Raw genomic sequence first — 20000 nt, 5'->3', positions numbered from 1 at the left:
GTGAAATATTTACTTTTATCATAAAAGGTAAACAATCCCTAGAAGTAAGATTTGTCTTAATTAAGAAATAAATTTTTACATTTATTTCAAACAAAACAAAAACAAGACAAACGTTTCTGAGGTCACCTTTTAATGGGGTAAATAAATGACATGTCCCCACAATTATATCTTTGACAGAAATAGAAACATTTGACTGGTCCCCACAAAGACTAGGGTAAGGTATATATGTATATGTAAGATCCTCCTAAGGACAATAAGCCATGTGTGTGTGTGTGTGTGTGTGTGTGTATGTATCTTTCCGATGTAAATGTCTGCACAATGGTAGCAACAAGTTTGTCAGATTTTTGTTTTACCGTGTAGGGATATTTGGCTGGTCTCCATAAAACTGCTCTTTTACAGACAAAAATGTCTTTTGTAGTTCAATAGTTGGTTGGTGTGTCATTGCATTTTTAGCTGCATTCATTATTATGTCATGGAAAGGTCCTCATAAGGACAGTAAGCTGAGCTTGTGTGTGTTGTGTGTGGTGTTTATCTCTGTGAAAAGCTCTTGTTGATAAGTACAAGGAAATGAATTCTACTTTCCTGTATGGAAACACTGCATGTCTTGACTTAGTTCTAAAAAAACAGCTGATTGTATATCCTGGATTCATACCCTTTAAGAAAAAATTGCTAAGACTCAGTCAACCTTTGCTAATCCCTGATGGCTAAAACTGACCAAACCCTGATAGTTATCAGAAATGTAAGACAGAAACCGCTGCTGGTCTTTAGAGCGTGAACCCCGCCTACACTTCACTCCGTTTTCCTTTACAGATGTTTACCTTTTGCTGAAACTAGTATGTTTATTGCTCAAAATTGAACAGCCACTGTGGCACATGACGAGGGGATTGGGTTTTTCCCTTCTCAATTTTAAGAGGCGGAATGAAGTAGTGAGAAGTGGGAGCTAGTGAAAGGCGGATTGGGTTACCCTTAAAAGCCTTGGCGACTGTGGCAGGCTTTCGTTCTGGGGCTGAATGATGTTTAAACAGCATAGCTGAGGTTAACATTATGGTTTCATATGTTTAACAGAGCCTCGGCTTAGAGTGAGAGTGCCTGACCTGCTCTCAGCTGTTGTTGGAAAGCTAGTGTGTCTGTGTGTGTGTGTGTAGGCTAGCTGCCCTGCTGTGACACTGGAATGTACAGAGACAGGAGGATGTGCCCACTCCTCATTAGCACTCACCACTACCTGTCACATCCTGTTAGCCACAGCGTACTAGCCACAGCACGCTAGCTCCACTCTGGCCTATTCGCAGTAGGTTAGCTCCAAGTGTGTTAAGCTGGTCTACGATTAGTACTTGTCACACTGTACAAGATCATCCCAATAAAATCTTTGCTCGTATTCTATAATGTGGACTCTTCCTGTCAGACTATATGATGAGAATCCTATCTAATGATAGACATGTGGTTAAGGCAAACGGCCGTGTTTTGTTAACATCATCACTCAACAGCACTGGTGAGAGTCACCAAAATAAGCTTGAGGTCATTCTTTTTGTCCATTAGCATGATTTGTTTACATTTCACCACTATGACGTAGCATGATTCTTGTGTAAACCCATGCTATCCTCCTATTGGTAGTTTTTAGCTTCGTAGTAACAATGTAGTTAGTGTGAGAACAATTGATTAGCCTACCTCGGTACTAGATGTTGCTAATGAGATGTACAGACATCCGTCTCAGAATTTTGCAATGGCCCTGACCTCTCGGTGAGTAGATATGATGAGTCAGGACAGCAGATATAGGAGCTCCAGTGGAGACAGTAACAAAATCCTCTCATCAGCCACGTGCTACTCTTCCTTTCCGAACCAAGGAAAAGGTTACAGGTCACAGACAACGTCCTCTCTTCTCCACTTTCAATTAACCTCGCTGGCTGAAACGTCCGCTGTTTTTGCTCTGATTCCCCGTCACTAGGGCTGGATGGAAAATGTTTTTAAAAAAAGGAAGTATGAGTGTTGGGAGCCACACAATGTAGACAACACTAAAGGCAATTCAATCTTCCCGTTGGGGATTCCCTTGCCAAACATTTGGCTCTGGCTCCTGAGGAGGTGTCTGACAGGGTGTACAGAGAGGACACAATCAGCAGGCTCATTCTCAGCAAGTTGCTCAGACTGTTATTACAGACACTAACCACTTTCCTCTTCCCCCTGTTTGTTTAACTGGTGCTCAAATACCTTTGTTTGGAGCGATGTATATTTTCCCATATGTGGCCACACTCAGTTAGCACTTAGCACTCATGGACTAACTCGAGCTCTTGCCAAATTGGCAGCGATACAAGTGTGTGTGGGTGGGATGTCAGCATGGCCCTAATCCAGAGCCCTATCTCTTAACAAGTAGAATCCTTATCACCTTTTGTTTCTTTACACATGTTTTTAACTTGCACTCACCAAACCGACAGGCATCTTTGACCCAATGTCCCAAAGCCAGCAATCCTGAAGGCATAATTGTTAAAAATGATCTCATCCTCTACAGGTGATGAAGGTGACTTCCCACTTTTCCCCTCTGATGTCCTGGAGGAAGCTGGGAGAGCGTCCGACGGAGACCCTGTCCCATTAATCACCTCGAATAGCGTCCACTCGTCCAGTGTATTATGCGAAAGAAGTTCCCCAGTGGACTCTTGCTTCAACTCCTCCTTCCACACACCCATGTACCTGGACGATGAGGAGGCAGCACCATCTCTGCCCCCAGACTTCGAGCTGCACGAGTCAAGCGTTTCACCTGGCAGCCTGGGCATCTGGAGCAAGAGGAGGCTGGAGGTCGGAGAGGAGTTCGGACCCTTTGAGGGAAGTCATCGTCGACAGGACTGGGAGGTAGGAGCAAATGTTAGATCTGAGGAAAGCATTTGCCAAATTTTCAATTAAAGTTAGAGGTTGGTGGTTGTGGTAGCAGCTTTTCTTGCTCCATTTATATGAATTTCCAGTGGAAATTGTTCTTGGTTGTTAGAATTCCTGTAAATTTTGCATGGACCAAAGTTGCTTCACCACTATACACTTATTAAAGAGACAAAGGCTTCTGTGTCCACGGCAATAAAAGAACTTACGAGAATTCTTAGTACACCAGATCCTGAATAATGTGGTCACCTCTTCCATTAGTTATGCAATGCTTTTAGGTAATTAGCATGATTCCATCAGTCACATTTACAAGAAAGTTTATTGGACAATAATGAGACCAATTAGATGGCACAGTTCTGTTCACCCACCTCACTAACATCTCGCAAAATTCCTTTACTGCTCCTCCAAGGGTCAGATCGAGGTCCTCACAAATCTAAAGTGTAAGATGATAGTTTGTCACCAGTTGTAAAGGTTCAGCCACCAACAAAACATTCAAAAATAAGTTAATGATTCAAAGTAAGACATCAATTGGTGGAACTGGGTAGGTTTTGACTCTCAGAGGAAAGTTCTGTCTGCCCTCTTTCACATACCTGAGCTCACAGACACCCATGATTGGTTAGTGTTGCTGTGATTGACAGCAGAAAGAGGGAGAGTCAGTATGCTATTCCACCCAGAACTCATGGACAATATTATTTCCTTGGCTCCCAGCCACTGCTAGATTTGGTGTTATTGGGATTCTAACTCACCGCTCAAGTGCTCCGACATTACCAGTAAACCGTAAACATTTCAGTAAATATTTTTATTAAGTTTTATTAAAGGAAGCCATGTTGTTAATTCACTAATCAGACCTTCCCTGATCTGCTTCCAGATAAATATTTCACATACAGCACCTTCTCTGTGATTGGCTCTGCACCAGAAAATACTCATGCCGATCCACTGAAATGTTTTGCTCGGTCACCATTTAGATGTCTCCTGTCCTTGACTGTGCTACATGTTGCTCTTGGCTGCACTTTTTCTTGTTTAGAAGCTTTAGCCATGTCTATAAGAAAGGAAGCAAATGAACTTGTCATCATTCCCTAACTTTTACCCGCATCATAAACACGTTCCCTCTGCTTCTATAGCTTTTAACCTCATTTCACATTGTTGTTTTTTTCCGTCCTCTCTGTTGCTTTGAATGTCGTCATGGTTGCCGTGTGTTAAAGCTGGACCCGTGTGTCCTGGTGATGTCACGACTCGCAGACCAGCTCGATTAAAATCCGAGCTCGTAAATCCGTCCTTTTACCACGTTAAAGTATTACCACCCCCTCAACCTCCAGCAGGTCCACCGCCGTCTATCAGACACCAGTCAGTCCACTCTTAATCAAAGCCAGGGTCACAAGACAAGGTGAAAGGTCGAGAGCGGGCTTGGGCAGGGTCAACGTAGGCTAATTTGGCCTGGCCTGAAGGGTCGCTGCAGGGTATCAGGCTAATTGAAGTTTCAAATCGTCTCTGTGTGAATTGTGAGGAGAAAATCATTATCCCAAAGCAACCGACAATACACTGAGGCGCGGCGCTGCTGGGAAAACCTTTAGCACCATGTCAGCGACGCTTCATTGGTATGATGTTTTAATGCAATTGTTTTAAAAAGAGGTTTTCTTTGTACAATTTTAAATACAGCAACACATTTAACTAACTTTCTTGAAGCATGAAAAGTTTCTAAATTTATTTATTTATTTATTTTAATACCTGAATGACTTTTGGTCAGTTTTACTTCACTGCTGTTGCACTTGTTCAGATGTTTCTTTTTTTTTCTGAGACAACTGCTATTTTAAATGCTTTATTATTTTCTATAGTACTTTCCTACTGAAGTCATTTACACAATGAGAGGGTTTTTTGTTTTTGATTTTTTTTTCTTCCAAGTGATAAATCTGAACCAAGCAGAAATCCTGCGTAGGCAAACATTGCAGTTTAATATGATTGAAAAAGTCTCTGTCCCGCCATTAGTAGATTTATATGAATTGCACTTGCACTTTTTTTTTTACCTTTTCTCTCTCTCTCTCTCTCTCTCTCTCTCTCTACTTTGATTTCCATGGGAAAAAAAATGGAAAAAAGGGGGGAGAAACGGTTTCATGAATTTTAATCCAGCAGTAATTTATTGCATGCTTGAACGATATGTATTTAAAAGTCTGGGCAGAGAGAGTGAGGGAGAGAGAGACTGTGTGTGAGAAAGAGACTGTGTGACTTTCAAAAAGAGAGAAAGAGACAAAGAGAGGGAAAGAGAGATAGAAAGAGAGTTAGAAAGACAGAGAGAGGCAGAGGTGGACAGGGAGTGAGAGACACTGAGGAAGAAAGACAATAAAAGAGAGACAGAGGGAGAGAAAAGAGAGACATTCTATGTGCGTCTGTGTTTGTTTTTTGAAGAGATTGAATGAGAGAGAGATAGGACTGTGTGTGTCTGAGAGAGAGAGAGAGAGAGAGAGAGAGAGAGAGAGAGAGAGAGAAGAGTCTTTGTGACTTTGTATGTGTGTGTGTGTGTGTGTGTGAGAGAGAGAGAGAGAGAGAGAGAGAGGGATGGGGAGAGGATGACATGGAGGCGGGCTGCACTGTATCACTATGTTTAATTAGCTGGCTGTCAGCAGGCCATAACTCTCTCCATTAAGTAAATAAGTTGTAAAGAATTTATGATGAAGTGCCACATTATTCAGAGAGGATATTCAACGATGACATCGGCGCATTAAATATGGCAAACGCTATTAACCATCACCCCACACCCCCACCCCATGGTCTGCCTTCTCCACTCTCTGCCCCTCTCTCGCTATCCCTCTCTCTCTCTTTCTCTCTCCCCTCGGAGCGCGAGCAGCCGTCAATATGCCAATATGCAAGAGGCTGTTAAAATAAAATTGATTTGGTAAATGTAACTTAAGATAGATCTGTTTGCTTTCATCATCAATTCTGTCGGCGGCGAGGGGGTGATGTCAGCGGCCCAGGGAGCGATAAAGTGCCCGCCCATCTGGAGGGGTTTGATGGAGAGCGTATGCGTACGTGTCACTGTGACAGACGGTCAAGCCCAGAGAATTTGTGTGTATGCATATGCTGTGGGAATTTCTGTGTGTGTGTGTGTGTGTGTGTGTGTGTTGATTACGGCTACCCACTCTGAAGGAACTTTTCCAGAGATAGGCCACCAGCTTTCTGCACCATCATCATAAATTTCAACCTTTATTCATTTGGTGTGTGTGTGTGTGAATTATTGTATGAGTGGTTTATGGCTACAGGGCCACTGAGTTATGAGTCAAGATGACTTCAGTAAATAAACCAAGAACCTCTCTCTCTCTCACACACACACACACACACACACATGTAAATAGGATTATCATATAATATCATTAGCTATCTAAAGCACTCACCTTTTTTTGTTCCTTTTGGTAAAATTATTTACCATTATTGATGTGGTCTTGGTGAATCCGATGGATCCTATCCCGGGAATTCTGGGAAGGAGTTGGGAATCCACCTTGGATGAGATGCTAGATATAAAGCAGGTGTGTAATTAGCTTGGAGTTGGTCTGATTGTGTACTGATGAGAAGGTGAGAGAGCTGGACAGACTAAAGCGCCGCTGCATCACTGTTTTTAAGTAACGAGAGAACTTCAAATGACTTGGAATTTTTGATCTCTGACAAATCAAAACACACACACACACACACAATCAGTGTCACTGATTTATGATTTAGAGGTTGTGTATTAGGAAGAGTTAGTGAGATTTGTTAAGATTAGAACTTTTAACTCAGTGGAGTGTGTGGGAAGTCTGGACCTGGAGAGGTTTGTGTGTGTGTGTGTGTGTGTGTTGGGGGGTGTCAAGGCCCTTTGTGCACCTTTCTAGCTTCAGACATGGTTGGAGATTAACTCTGTGTGTGTGTGTGTGTGTGTGTGTAGACCTGCTCGGAGATTAAGAGTGTATTTGAATAGAAGTGAAGGATTAGGGTTCCTCAGTCTGCCTGCATCCATCCACACTCCTCTCTCTCTCTCTCTCTCTCTCTTGCTCTCTCTCTCTCCTTCTGTCTGTCACTCCGCTCTGTTCCCTCTCGCTCTCCGGATCTGTCATTCTCACCCTCAGAAATATTCATCCTCTTTTCCCTCCCTTATTCTTCTGCTCTGATATATTCCTCCTCTCTGTCTCCAGCCGCTTTTTCAGGGACAGAAAGGAGGATTAATCCCTGTCTCAGAGACACAGCTCCGCTGACCTCACACACATGTGCACCCACACACACCATTCACACACACTTCTAAAACCATCGCATGTGGGTTTATGACCCATCACACTCCTGCATTCAGACAGAGAGACAGGAAGACAGGAGATGGAGACGAACGGAGACAGGTGGCTGAGTTAGGACAATGGGACAAATAGCAGGTTTCTGCAGATTAAAATATGGATCCTTTCTTTCTCTCTCTCTCTCTCTCTCTCTCTCTGTTCTTTCTTTCTTCATATTATTAGCAGGAGTGTGTGAGATTTGCAGCCACATATGCAGCGTTTATCTGTTTGAATCGAACCCTGATGCCTTCTCCACCTCCATGTGCTTATTTACGCTGTGTTTGCTGTACTTGGAGATTAATCACAAATTTAAGATACATGTACATGTGTGCGTTCAATTTACCTAGCGCTAATGAGCTAACTGTATCGTCAGGCTTATAGATTTGATTAAAAAACATTATTAGTGACTTCTCTAGGAAGGTGCACAGGATCAGTGTGTGAAATCTCTCCTGGTTCATCTGCAGTGAGAAAGAGTTGAATAACATGGTTGGATATTTTTCCGAGCTCTACCTTGCCTTTGCTGTTTTGTTTCTGACTCAATCCACTCACAGCACATCACATTCGGTTTGGAAAAGATTCCATGAGATTTTCTTTACACGCCTGCTTCTTTCTCACTTCCTGAGGTTTGGGTTCAAACTTTTCAGAATTAGGTGAGAAGTCAGTCAGGATAAACAGTAAGAAGAGTCCCAGGAATTAAACGGAGTAAGTGATGATGGTGGCTTGTGATTTCCACTGAAACCGAACAAACACCTGGCTGTGTTTCCCCCTGAACCCTACTGGCAAAAACATGGCATTAAAGACAACTGACTCATGAAACAGTGCAGACATCGAGGCAGCTGTGTATACAGACACACACACACACACACACACACACCTACAGTGCTTACTAAGCAGTAGTTCCTTTAACCTGCTAATACAGATGAGCCTCTAATTGAGACCCTCGATCTCATAAAACTAATAAGGTCACGACACTCAGAACTGAAATCTGCACACATACATACATACACACACACATTCATTCATACTTGTCCTTACACACACACATACATACACATACACACATTCATACACATGCACACACATACACATACATAGATACATGCACATACACACATTTGTACACATACATACACACACACTCAAACACACACATATAGATACATACATGCACATACACACACATTTATACATGTTCTTACACACACACACACACACACACAGTCCCCTCCTGAGGAATACTTCCTTTATTCATAGTCACTTAACACAGCTACAAGTTACCTGCTGAGAGAGAGAGAGAGAGAGAGAGACAGACAGACAGACAGACAGACAGACAGACAGAGAGAGGTAGAGAATGAAAGAGAAACAAAAAGGGATAAATTCTAAATAATGAAGCTATAAGTTTCTCATAACTCTGTCTCTGCACGACCCCCCCCCCCCCCCCACACACACACACACACATGACCCTCATGGCAAAATGCCTGTTTGAGCCTCATTATCATGCTAAGGACTAAATTCATACATCCACAAGCTCTCTCTCTCTCTCTCTCTCTCTCTCTCAAACACCCACACACACACACACACACACAAAGGCAGCAGTCTACAGAGCAATGACAAAAAGCAGACAGCGTGTGTATGTGCTTTGGCCCAAATGAGTCTTTAAGAGTTGCTGTCATGTGGCTCATATTAACCTGTTAGGGAATAATAACACACATGTGCCCACACATACATACACACACACACACACACACACACACGTTTACACAGGACCGTAAATCATTAACATTGAACCTAATCCAGAATGTTTGGACCTCGTTTATGTAACCTGAGTTTGTTTATAAACGTCGTGACACTTCGATATTTATCACGTTTCCCCGCAGTGTGTGTTGTTGTGTTATGATGTGTGTGTGTGTGTGTGTGAGACACTTGTGTGTGGGTTGTGGAAGTTACACTTCTATATATGTCATATACTGGGCTTTTGTGGGATTTCCATATGGAAAGCTGCTTATTATGTTTTGAAATGTTAGCTTTTACTTTCAAACCCTAAAAGATCCAAACCCTATGCTCAAGCTTCACCACATTCCCACCTGACAAACTGTTACAGGAACTTCGGAAGTGTTTCCAGAGAAACCAGGCCAGAGTTCAGTTCCTGCTCATAGCTGCTACATACCAGTGTTTACATACAACACAACAATATTCTCACTTTAAGTTTCATTTATTCATAAATGCATCCATTTATTTCCTCATCTTTTGTTTCGTCTATGAAGCAATACCTTTTTTTTCACAATTTAAACAGTTTATATTTATTAATAGATACTTTAATACAGATGTTTACTTTTACAGATATTTTATACAGATGTTTACTCAAGCTTTTCACACTAACGGACTACAGTACATTACAGTAATTGTAGTTTATTTATTTTATTTATTTTATTTATTTTATTTTATTTTTTTTTAACTACTCTGCATGCCTTAAATTAGATTGATTTTTTTTTATTTGAATTAAAAAAATAAATATTTTTTTTTATTTGAATTTGAATAGTTCCTTTGAAATGCCTTCATTTTTTGATCTAATGATGATAAATGATGACCGTTTATCCATCCATTTTCTATACCTAATTAGGGTCATGGGGATCTGCTGGAGCCTATCCCAGCACACATTGGGCGAAAGGCAGGGGTATACCCTGGACAGGTCTCCAGTCCATCACAGGGCCACATATATAGACAGACGACCACACACACACTCAAACTCACTCCTATGGGCAATTTAGAATTACCAATCAACCTAATGTACATGTTTTTGGGCTGTGGGAGGAAACCGGAGTACCCGGAGTAAACCCACGCAGGCACAGGGAGAACATGCAAACTCCACACAGAAAGGCCCGGGATTTGAACCCAGGACCTTCTTGCTGTGTGAATGATGACCGTTCAGAACTATATGATTTTTTTTTTTTTTTTTTTTAGCTAATCTTAAGTTCTCAGATGAAATGTACAATTCTAGGTCTGCATTCTGAACTAAATGGATGTGGAGAAACTTAAAAACCCAAAGCAAGGCACAGTTGGATTAGTGAACAGTGAGCAGGAAAACTCCTTCTCTGCTACTGAGCTGCTACTGTAAGACACACCCCCAGGGGGCGGGACCTTTACACGCTGTTCAGAGCACTTAAGTATTCATACATCATCATTACATCATTGGTAAGGATATAAATCATCAGAAATATTAGCACACAGATTTCCACAGAAATCACAAAATCTCCAAAACGGCTCGCTGTTTCTAGATTGATTCCAGATTTAGATTTTTAAATGTCTAGATTTCTTTCCAGACACGTACAAAAAAAATGTTTGAATTTTGGGCCATAGTTACTAACACACATACACACATGCAAACGCACACACACACACACAAACACACACTTATGCACACACACACACACACCTACAAAGGCACACACACACACACAAACACACACTCACACACTTACGCACACACACACACACACTCACACACTTATGCACATACACACACACACACAGACACACACACACACCACAGGTTGCCTCCCTCTTGTCTGTCACGTCTGCATCGATCCATCATGCGGGATTTGCTGGCACTTTCTGCAGTGTCCGTGTTGGGCTCAGCGCTGTGTTTGAGCTGATGGAGCCGGGCAGCGAGAGCCTTCTGAAGTCTCAACACATTAACATCTTGCTAGGTTGCTCAATCACACACACACACACACACACACACACTCACACACACACACTTTTCTAAGAATACTTGCTTCAAACAAAGCTCTTGTCAGTGTTCTAGAACCTTCCAGGAGAAAGAAAGAAAGAAAGTGGTATAATGTGTGTAAGCATGTGTGTGTGTGTGTGTGTGTGTGTGAGAGAGAGAGAGAGAGAGACAGAGCTCCAGGGCTTCCCCATGAAAAGCGGGCCAGAACACATCCATCTTCTCTCGTCTCCTGATTGTTCTCTCTCTTTCTCGCCGTCTCTTTTTCCCCCTCTCCTCCATAGCGACTCCCCTCTTCCCTCCCTCTCTCTCCTAACGACGGCCATTGTAGTCTTTTTTTTTGTTGCTAGACCAGGCAGGGAAAGCCACGCCATTGGCCGGTGCTCTCGGACCCGGTTTGATTGACGGCGGGACTGCAGCCAGCTGCCACCCAGGACACGCAACCATAAATCATCAGCAGCAACTTCCTGTAACGCTACGGCTGCCTGCGGGGGACAGAAAAAACCCTTTGTGGGTTTTTTTTTTACTCGAGGGTGAAGGTTTAGGAAGGTTTCTGATGGCTTGCCAGCCTGCTCCAGACACTCAGACACTCAGGCCTATTAGAGATGAGCCAAGAGCCGAGGTTGTGAAAGAGAAGGAGAGAAAAAAGGCTGGGGAGAAAAAAAAAGAGAAGGAAACTGAATCTGTTTCAGTAAGAATGAGTGTTTCAGGTGGCTTAATTAATGCACAATTACTTACTTACTTACTTACTTACTTACTTACTTACTTACTTACTTACTTACTTAGCAAAAAGCTTTACAAAAGTTGAATCTTAAATGTTCTTACGTTTACTATTAATTCACTAATCACTTAAACAGTTGTTTATTTTTCTTTCAGCGTAATAGTGATGAGTCGCCAGGGTTATTTATTTAATTACTAAATGATTTTACTGTCATTACTCAGTATTTAAGGAGGAATTCAAGAAATTTCAGGAATTAACATTTGACAAATTCATTTCATCAAACGTTTCAAATCTCTTAAAAGGTCGGTTTATTTAGAACATTTTTTGACACCGAAAAAAATAAATAAATTTATAAAAAAAAATTTATTAATTTTTTTTTTATAAATTTATAAATAAATAAATCAGTAATTTATCAACAAAGCTGAATAAAAGTGAGGAAAAGCTGTAAGTTCGACGAAGATGAAACAGATTAACATCGAAGTGTGTAGACTGTAGTGACACAGACATTATATTAACATGTAATACGTTTTACACAATGATGTTAGAGTCTAGATAGTTTTTTGTCAGTAAGTTTTTTAATGTTAACATTTCTGACAATTTCTTTAAGCTTTATAAAACCAGGAATTAGTTCTGTTTTATTTGTTTTATTGAGTTCATCCTGGATGATGATTGGCTGGCAGAAAGAATCTGCTTGTGTTTTTAAAACTATTACATCAAAATATAATAATAAGAAGAAGCAGAAGAAGAAGAAGAAGAAGAAGAGGAAGAAGAAGAGTAATAATAATAATAATTATTATTATAATAATAAATTATGATGATAATAATAATAATAATAATAATGATAAAAAGAAGAAGAAAAAGAAGAGGCAGAAGAAGAAGAGGAAGAAGAAGAAGAAGAAGAAGAGGAAGAAGAAGAGTAATAATAATTATTATTATTATAATAATAAATTATGATGATAATAATAATAATAATAATAATAATGATAAAAAGAAGAAGAAAAAGAAGAGGCAGAAGAAGAAGAAGAGGAAGAGGAAGAAGAAGAGTAATAATAATAATTATTATTATTATTATTATAATAAATTATGATGATAATAATAATAATAATAATGATAAAAAGAAGAAGAAAAAGAAGAGGCAGAAGAAGAAGAAGAGGAAGAAGAAGAAGAAGAAGAAGAGGAAGAGGAAGAAGAAGAAGAAGAAGAAGAGGAAGAGGAAGAAGAAGAGTAATAATAATAATAATAATTATTATTATTATAATAATAAATTATGATGATAATAATAATAATAATAATGATAAAAAGAAGAAGAAAAAGAAGAGGCAGAAGAAGAAGAAGAGGAAGAAGAAGAGTAATAATAATAATAATAATAATAATAATAATAATAATAATGATGATAAAAAGAAGAAGAAAAAGGAGAGGCAGAAGAAGAAGAAGAGGAATAATAATAAGTAAAAAAAAAATAGTAAGAAGAAGAAGAGGAAGAAGATGAGTAATAATAACAAGAAAAAAAACTAATAATAAGATAAAGAGTATAATAAGAAGAAAAAGAATAGTAAGAAGAAGAAGAAGAGGAAGAAGAAGAAGAAGCAGTCAACTTGTCATACAGAACTTTAATAATACCGAGGTCCTGAAATTGATTTGAGAAGATAAATGGAATGGAATTGATTTGTGTGATTTAGAAATTCCCATAAAGCATAAAAGCTATTAAGGCGTGAGGATTTTTTTTCCTTTCACACTGTCGCCTGGTTTTCTACTAGTGTAGTTCTGTACAGTGATCACACTCTTATCTTCTTGTTCAGCCCAAAATAAGCCATTACAATGTGCAACAGCACTGCAATGTAGCTTTCCAACATGATATGTGTTGTGCTGGGCTCAGGTTCACTAATAAAGCAGAAAGAAAGCAAGAAAGAAAGAAAGCAAGCAAGCAAGCAAGCAAGCAAGCAAGCAAGAAAGAAAGAAAGAAAGAAAGAAAAAGAAAGAAAGAAAGAAAGAAAGAAAGAAAGAAAGAAAGAAAGAAAGAAAGAAAGAAAGAAAAAGAATTTTGAGAGCTCTTGTTTGGTGTCTCTTTGTTTGGTGGGAGGGGCTTCTGAGACATAATTAGCATAAAATGTGAATAAATAATTAATATTCGATATTAGATCATGGGTGAAATCATAAGTGGAGGTGATAAGAACATGAAGTTTAAAGACTTCAGCATTCAGACAGACATTCTGACTCTAACTCTCACTTCACTGTAGGAGGGATGAGAAGAGTCCATCTCTCTGTTTTTACTCCTCTCTCTCTCCTTCTCTCTCTTTCTCTCTCTCTCTCTCTCTCTCTCTCTCTGTCTCTCTCTCTCTCTCTCTGTCTCTCTCTCTCTCTCTCTCTCTGGCTCGGTGTTTTTCTTTTTCAGCCACCGTGTCGGCCGTGGAGTCACGGGCCTGTTTTCTTTCTCAGCTCCGATTTGAAAGAGAGAGACGTGTGACGGAGGGAGGGAGAGAGGGATGTATTTAAGAGACAGCGAGAATGTGGGAGACTTGACCCAAGAGAACTCTGGACATGAAATCTTTGACACCTCTGTAAATCTGGATGTCCCAAAACCGTGTGTGTGTGTGTGTGTGTGTGTGTGTGTGTGTGGCACGAGTGTCAGCCATCCGCGAGAGGAAAACATTCCTGTGTGGTTCTCACACAAATCTGGAGGTTTGCTCTAAAAACAAGGCTTTTCCTCACTGCTCTCTCTCTCTCTCTCTCACTCTCTCTCTCTCTCTCTCTCTCTCTCCCTCTCCACTTTGTCTCCTTGTTAAGGAAAGTATGAAGGTTTTCATTGCACTCGTTTCGGACTCAGTGACGAATTAGGTATTGAGTTGTTATACCGCTGTCTTCATCTCTCTCTCTCTCTCTCTCTCTCTTTGTTTCTCACGCTACATCTTTTGTGAGAATGTTTCAAACCATGCTGGACAATAATTTCCGTGTATAATATTTTCCAAAAAAAAAAAAAAAAAGCACAATTAGAAAAGAAAAGCGGTTCCAAAGATATAAAAGAAATAGTTTTGTAGGATCATTAAGTCCTGTCCTGATAAAGTATAAGAAAAACAACTCGGTTTACTACATTCTGCTGCAGTAAAGAACAATAAAACATTTCTTCCATGAAGTACAGCACAGTTTAGCAGGTGATTAGTCACTTAGCAATCACACAATTAATCTTGTTTAATGTTAAGACACTAAACACACACGTACTGTACAAACAGCAGTCACGTAACATGATTTTTTTTAATATGTCACATATTAACTACAAAAATAACTCAAATTTCTCTAAAGAACAAAAAACGAAAACACTAAGACAGATGCTAGCAGGTCAGTCAGAGAGCATTTCTGTTGCAGGACTGAATTTCTGCCTTTGATAACCAACACAAACATCACTAGAGATGAAAGATGGATAAAAGGAGCGACTTCTGAAGAGAATTAATCAGGACTTTGACAAAGACCATTAAAAAAAGGCTCAAATCTGTCCATCTCTGGGCCAAAGATATAATGTACCTCAAACACAGGCTCTCTCCATGTTCTGGAGAACCTCAGGGCTTTGAAGAGCACATAGCTCCAGGCTAGCAGCTCTTACTGTTTCATCTGGTGAAGAAAAAGTCCGCCATTATAGAGAAGATAGAAAGAAAGAAAGAAAGAAAGAAAGAAAGAAAGAAAGAAAGAAAGAAAGAACTAAGAAAGAAAGAAAGAAAGAAAGAAAGAAAGAACTAAGAAAGAAAGAAAGAAAGAAAGAAAGAAAGAAAGAAAGAAAGAAAGAATGAACGATATCAGATTAACTAGCTGACTAAACTAACTTTTGCTAATGTTAACATGAAAAACTTGTGCTGTAATTTAGCTAGCTATGAGGCTGTGTGACAGAACATCACTGCTAATGCACCAGTTTCTAGTTTTAATTCACTGTTTATGAGAATTTAGGCTATAAAAGGGGGAGGAGTCAGGGCGTGTCTCTGCTAGTAGACTCGCTGCGTTACTGGAACTGTTGAGGCGTTTTCACCTGACATTTATGGAGTTTTGTGGGCGGGGCTGAATGCAAATAATCTGTACCATCAGCATGCCTGGTGATTGGCATTAATGAACATACACACATGAATTTTTACACACTAACATGATGATGCAATTGATGGCCGTGAGACATTTCTAGATCTTTCTGTTTTGTGTATATTCTATTATATTCTGAATAATGAGTGTGATTTCATGAGAGCAGAGTATTGACTCTATTTTCAGTGTATATTCACAGGCACGCCCATTTATTTAGGACCTGAGCCACGCCTCTCTTTAGTACTCTGAACACACTGGCCAAATTAACCAGATTTTTCACCCAAATGGAAGTGTGTGTGCTGTCACAAGGCCGTCGCCCCTGACGATGTGCCATCCAATAAGTCAAGAGTAGCTCAGCCGGGCCTGCAAATAGGCCTGTCACTCTGCCTGTCGGCACGGTAACGGATGGGCCGTTGTTAACGGTGGGGGCGAGGCAGGGCGGGAGGGTCCAGCCTGATCAGGTGCATCTCACACACACACACACACACACACACACACTATCCCATTCCCATCAAATCTCCTTTCAGCCAACTCAGATTCACATAAATCCCTCTTGGAGATCTTGTGTGTGTGTGTCTGTGTGTGTGTGAGAGAGAGAGAGAGAAAGAGAGAGAGAGAGAGAGAGAGAGAAAGATAGCATTGGCCCTGTGGCATTGTAAGTAAGTGAACTCCATTTAAATAAGAGATAAGGCATTAGGGCTATTTACACTGAGTCACTCGCTTTATCCATCACACCCACACACACATACACACACAAACACACACGCACACACAGTGCTGTGCCAGGTTTATTGATGGCTGCTACCTTCAGTAAGGCTACAATAGGCTTTTATATCCGACAGTTCCATCCGTTTCCGAGTGTGTGTCTGCGCGCAGGTGTGTGTGTGATATTAGATGCAAGCGAGAAGATGATGCATTCTGTTGTCAGAGAAACAATCAGAGAGGACGGTCGTTACGGCGACGGGATCGCCATGGATGCCTAGCCGGTAAATAACTCCGTGATGGGCCGAGCGGTCGTCACAGAGACAAATGCAGGTCTTTTAATTAGGCTAATAAAAAGGAGGATAGGGGCGAGTGCGCTGAGTAGCTGTCACTTGCTGGATATACATCTCTCTCTCACACACACACACACTCACACACACTCACACAAACCCTTCCTAAGTGCCTGTCACTCATAAGAGATACATCGAGCTTCTGTTCTCACAGTTCAGTGTGCCTGCATACCAACGACCACACACTTTCCGTCACACACACACACACACACACACACACTATTCTATTGTCCAGTCTGTTACTGAGGTGGCAATTTATAGGACCTTTATGTTAAAGGAAAGCTCCATCTTGAACTACGTTTTAGTTTCATCACTATGTTGGTCTTATTTTCCCACAATGCCATATTACCCACAATGCCGTATTACCCACAATGCCATTCAGTTTGATGTCTAAGTACTAGCTGTCATCTGTACACCAACATTTCAGTTCTAATGTGAACACCGCTGCCAGTGCCATCATAATTATCATCTAGTAGATCACTAACACATGCCAAGCCCCGCCCACCATCCAGCTTGGACCAATCACATGGCAGCTACTAACACGTGCCTACCTGCAGGGCTGTGGCTGTGCTATCTACCCTCTTCCACATACATGAACTCACAAACTGCCACGATTGGCTAGTGACCGGCGGAGATAAAGTCCCTCCCTCTGGCTAAGCCCCACCCACTCAGACAGCATGACAAAACTCGGATGGCTGTTTCATCATTAGTATTTGAACTCTGAATCATCTGACAAATGGCTGACTGCCCCTATACACACACAAACACACACACACACACACACACACACACACTCATTACAGTTCATCTCCAACTCCACTCAAAACCAAAATTGCTGGTCATGGCATGAAACCACACACACGCCGCATGAGTTATATCAAACCGGCCCAAATTAGCTGCAGATGCTCTGACCACACCTGTTTTCAGAAAATGACCTTGAGAGTGTGTGTGTGTGTGTGTGTGCTTTTACAGTAACTCGACTCATAACCGCTTTAACCAGTGCTGGTGGTTTTCAGTCATTTTTATGGTGAATTCCCAACAAGTTACAAAGGAAACTGAAACTTCCCAGAAATGTTCTGGTGTAAAAGAGATGATATCGCATGCAGACACCACCGCACCTCTGGAAACACCTGGAGGCACTAATCATGCATTAATCATCAGAACGATCTCTTAACGAAGGCTCTTTCCAGGGAAGCGTGGAAACGTTACCGTGAGCCTGCCGAGGATTTTCAGCTCCTAGAAGTTTTGTATTCTGAAAAATATATTTGTGCAGGAATTCTGGCTGTGTTCCAAATCGCTCGCTGCTCTTGAGCCCCGACAGCATTCTGCCACCCCGCTGTGCTCCCCCTCATCACCACCGACCCCCTACCTCTCACACACACCCCAGTCGGAGGCAGGAGATGGCGAGTGTGTGTGGGGCTGCGGTGCTGCTGCGTCCTGATAACAGCAGCAAGCTTTAAGGGGCGGACACGTGTGTATTTGTGTGTGTTTGATGTATTCTTATCGCACGTTAAGTTTAAACACACTCCTCAGGACTTTCTGGCGAGATCAAATTCACTAATTAAAGCTACATTTTTTAATTAAAAAAGTTTTGGAAACAGAGACAGAGTACACAATAATGCACTTCCTGCTCCTTTATCACTGACGAGTGTGTCCGATTTGTTTTGTTGTTTGTTTGTGTGTGTGTGTGTGTGTGTGTGTGTGTGTGGCCTTCAAACATTTTTTCCTCGATATGACGTTCTGAAAACGACAGAACACGTCCTATTTTTCTACACACTCGTCAATCATAAGTTTTTTAAAATCCGTTTAAATTCTAGAATCCAGTATCCTGTGTCAATTGTGATCATTTCAGACTTTAGTTTTCTTTCTTTATTCTTAGTGCTCTTTAAAATAACTTCTATGTATAAATGCTGTATGAGACATTATGCCAGCGTGTGGTGTGTCAGAGGGAAAGGAAGATTCTCTCACACCTCCTCATGGTCACTTTGAGGTCATCGGTAGGTCGTGAACTCGGTCTCAGTGTGAGTTCGTTCCTCCGACATCATCAGCCAGGGTGTGAAGAGCTGAGCAGATGGACAGAGGATTTACACACACTGCTCCCTAACTGATGAGCGCGATCTTCTTCATCTTCATCTTTCCGCCCGTAGAATCCTCCCGCCTGTCTCCGGAATGCCCTTTGACCTTTCACCCCGTGGAAACCGGTTGCTGTCTCATCTCATCATGACGATGAGCCGGGGTCGTTTATAGGTCACTGTGGCGGTTAATTAATGTGAAATTGTGTTATTATAATAATAATATTATTATTATGATGATGATTATTAACTCCACCCTTTATGAGTTCGGACACAGATGGGCTCGTCTCCTCCCTCCTCTTTTTCCTCTTCTATTCATCCCTCGCTCAGCTGTCGTTTGTTGATGAAGAGAGAGAGATAAATCCGGAGGAGAGGAGTATGACGACGGAGACAGAGAGCCAGCGTGCTGCTGAGGGAGGGACAGACTTCATTAACCCATGAACATGGGGATGAGTGGAACACTGGAATTTTCCTTGACAGGTCCATATATCCCACTTTCAAACACACACACACACACACACACACACACACACTTAAGCGGCCCATTGTCTGTTTTAGTGCAACTAAAAGTCAGTGTGTCACAGCACTGTTAAAGTCCCCCTGTGTGTGTGTGTGTGTGTGTGTGTGTGTGGGAAGTCAAGAAGCTTTACTGTCATTTCAACCATATATATCTGACACACAGCTATACACAGTGTGAATGTGTGTGTGTGTGTGTGTTCATGGAAATTCACTTTTTTAGCTATTAAAAAAAAAAAAAGGCAAGTGTGATGTCCACCGTTTGTTGTGTTAATCCATGTTTACACCGCGGTCTGACAAAAACAAAAATGGATGTCAGTGACCAAAGACCAAAACCAGGGACCAAAGTTTGAGAGCAAAACTTTTTGTCCAAATCTTTTGTTCATAGAAATGCTAGCACATTATCAGATAAAGTTCCAAGACAGCTGCAGTTACACTAAATGCTGTGTATCGTGGGTCACTCGAGTTTTCTGCCGGTGGGGATAGAGGCGCTATAGCCAGCAGAGTGGTCAGAAAAAAATGACCTACCATTCATCCAAAAAGCATTGTTCCTCACTGGGTGTTAATACAGGAAGCTGACTCTGGGTAGAACCTCAGCTTGCTCTCAGAACACCATCATTTCTTCATTCTACAAGGTGAAACACTGCCATTTCTGAAGATCAGATACTCCAGTTACAGTAGCCTGAGCAGTCCAGCCATTCTCACATCTCTGTC

General features: G+C 41.1%; 1 protein-coding gene across 8 annotated transcripts in view; it reads left to right on the top strand.

The window, feature by feature from the left end:
• The window catches only part of mecom (MDS1 and EVI1 complex locus), a 138094-nt gene that overhangs the window by 57684 nt on the left and 60410 nt on the right, over window positions 1–20000 (top strand). For all 8 annotated transcript variants that reach the window (XM_058413789.1, XM_058413788.1, XM_058413786.1 and 5 more), the window contains exon 2: window positions 2501–2838. In XM_058413789.1, coding sequence (XP_058269772.1) covers window positions 2501–2838 — 338 coding nt within the window. The remainder of the gene's footprint in view (window positions 1–2500; window positions 2839–20000) is intronic.

This window comes from Hemibagrus wyckioides, linkage group LG17 (genome assembly GCF_019097595.1).
Source record: "Hemibagrus wyckioides isolate EC202008001 linkage group LG17, SWU_Hwy_1.0, whole genome shotgun sequence".
NCBI classification, from domain to species: Eukaryota; Metazoa; Chordata; class Actinopteri; order Siluriformes; family Bagridae; genus Hemibagrus; species Hemibagrus wyckioides.
This window is presented reverse-complemented; position numbering and strand designations above follow the sequence as displayed.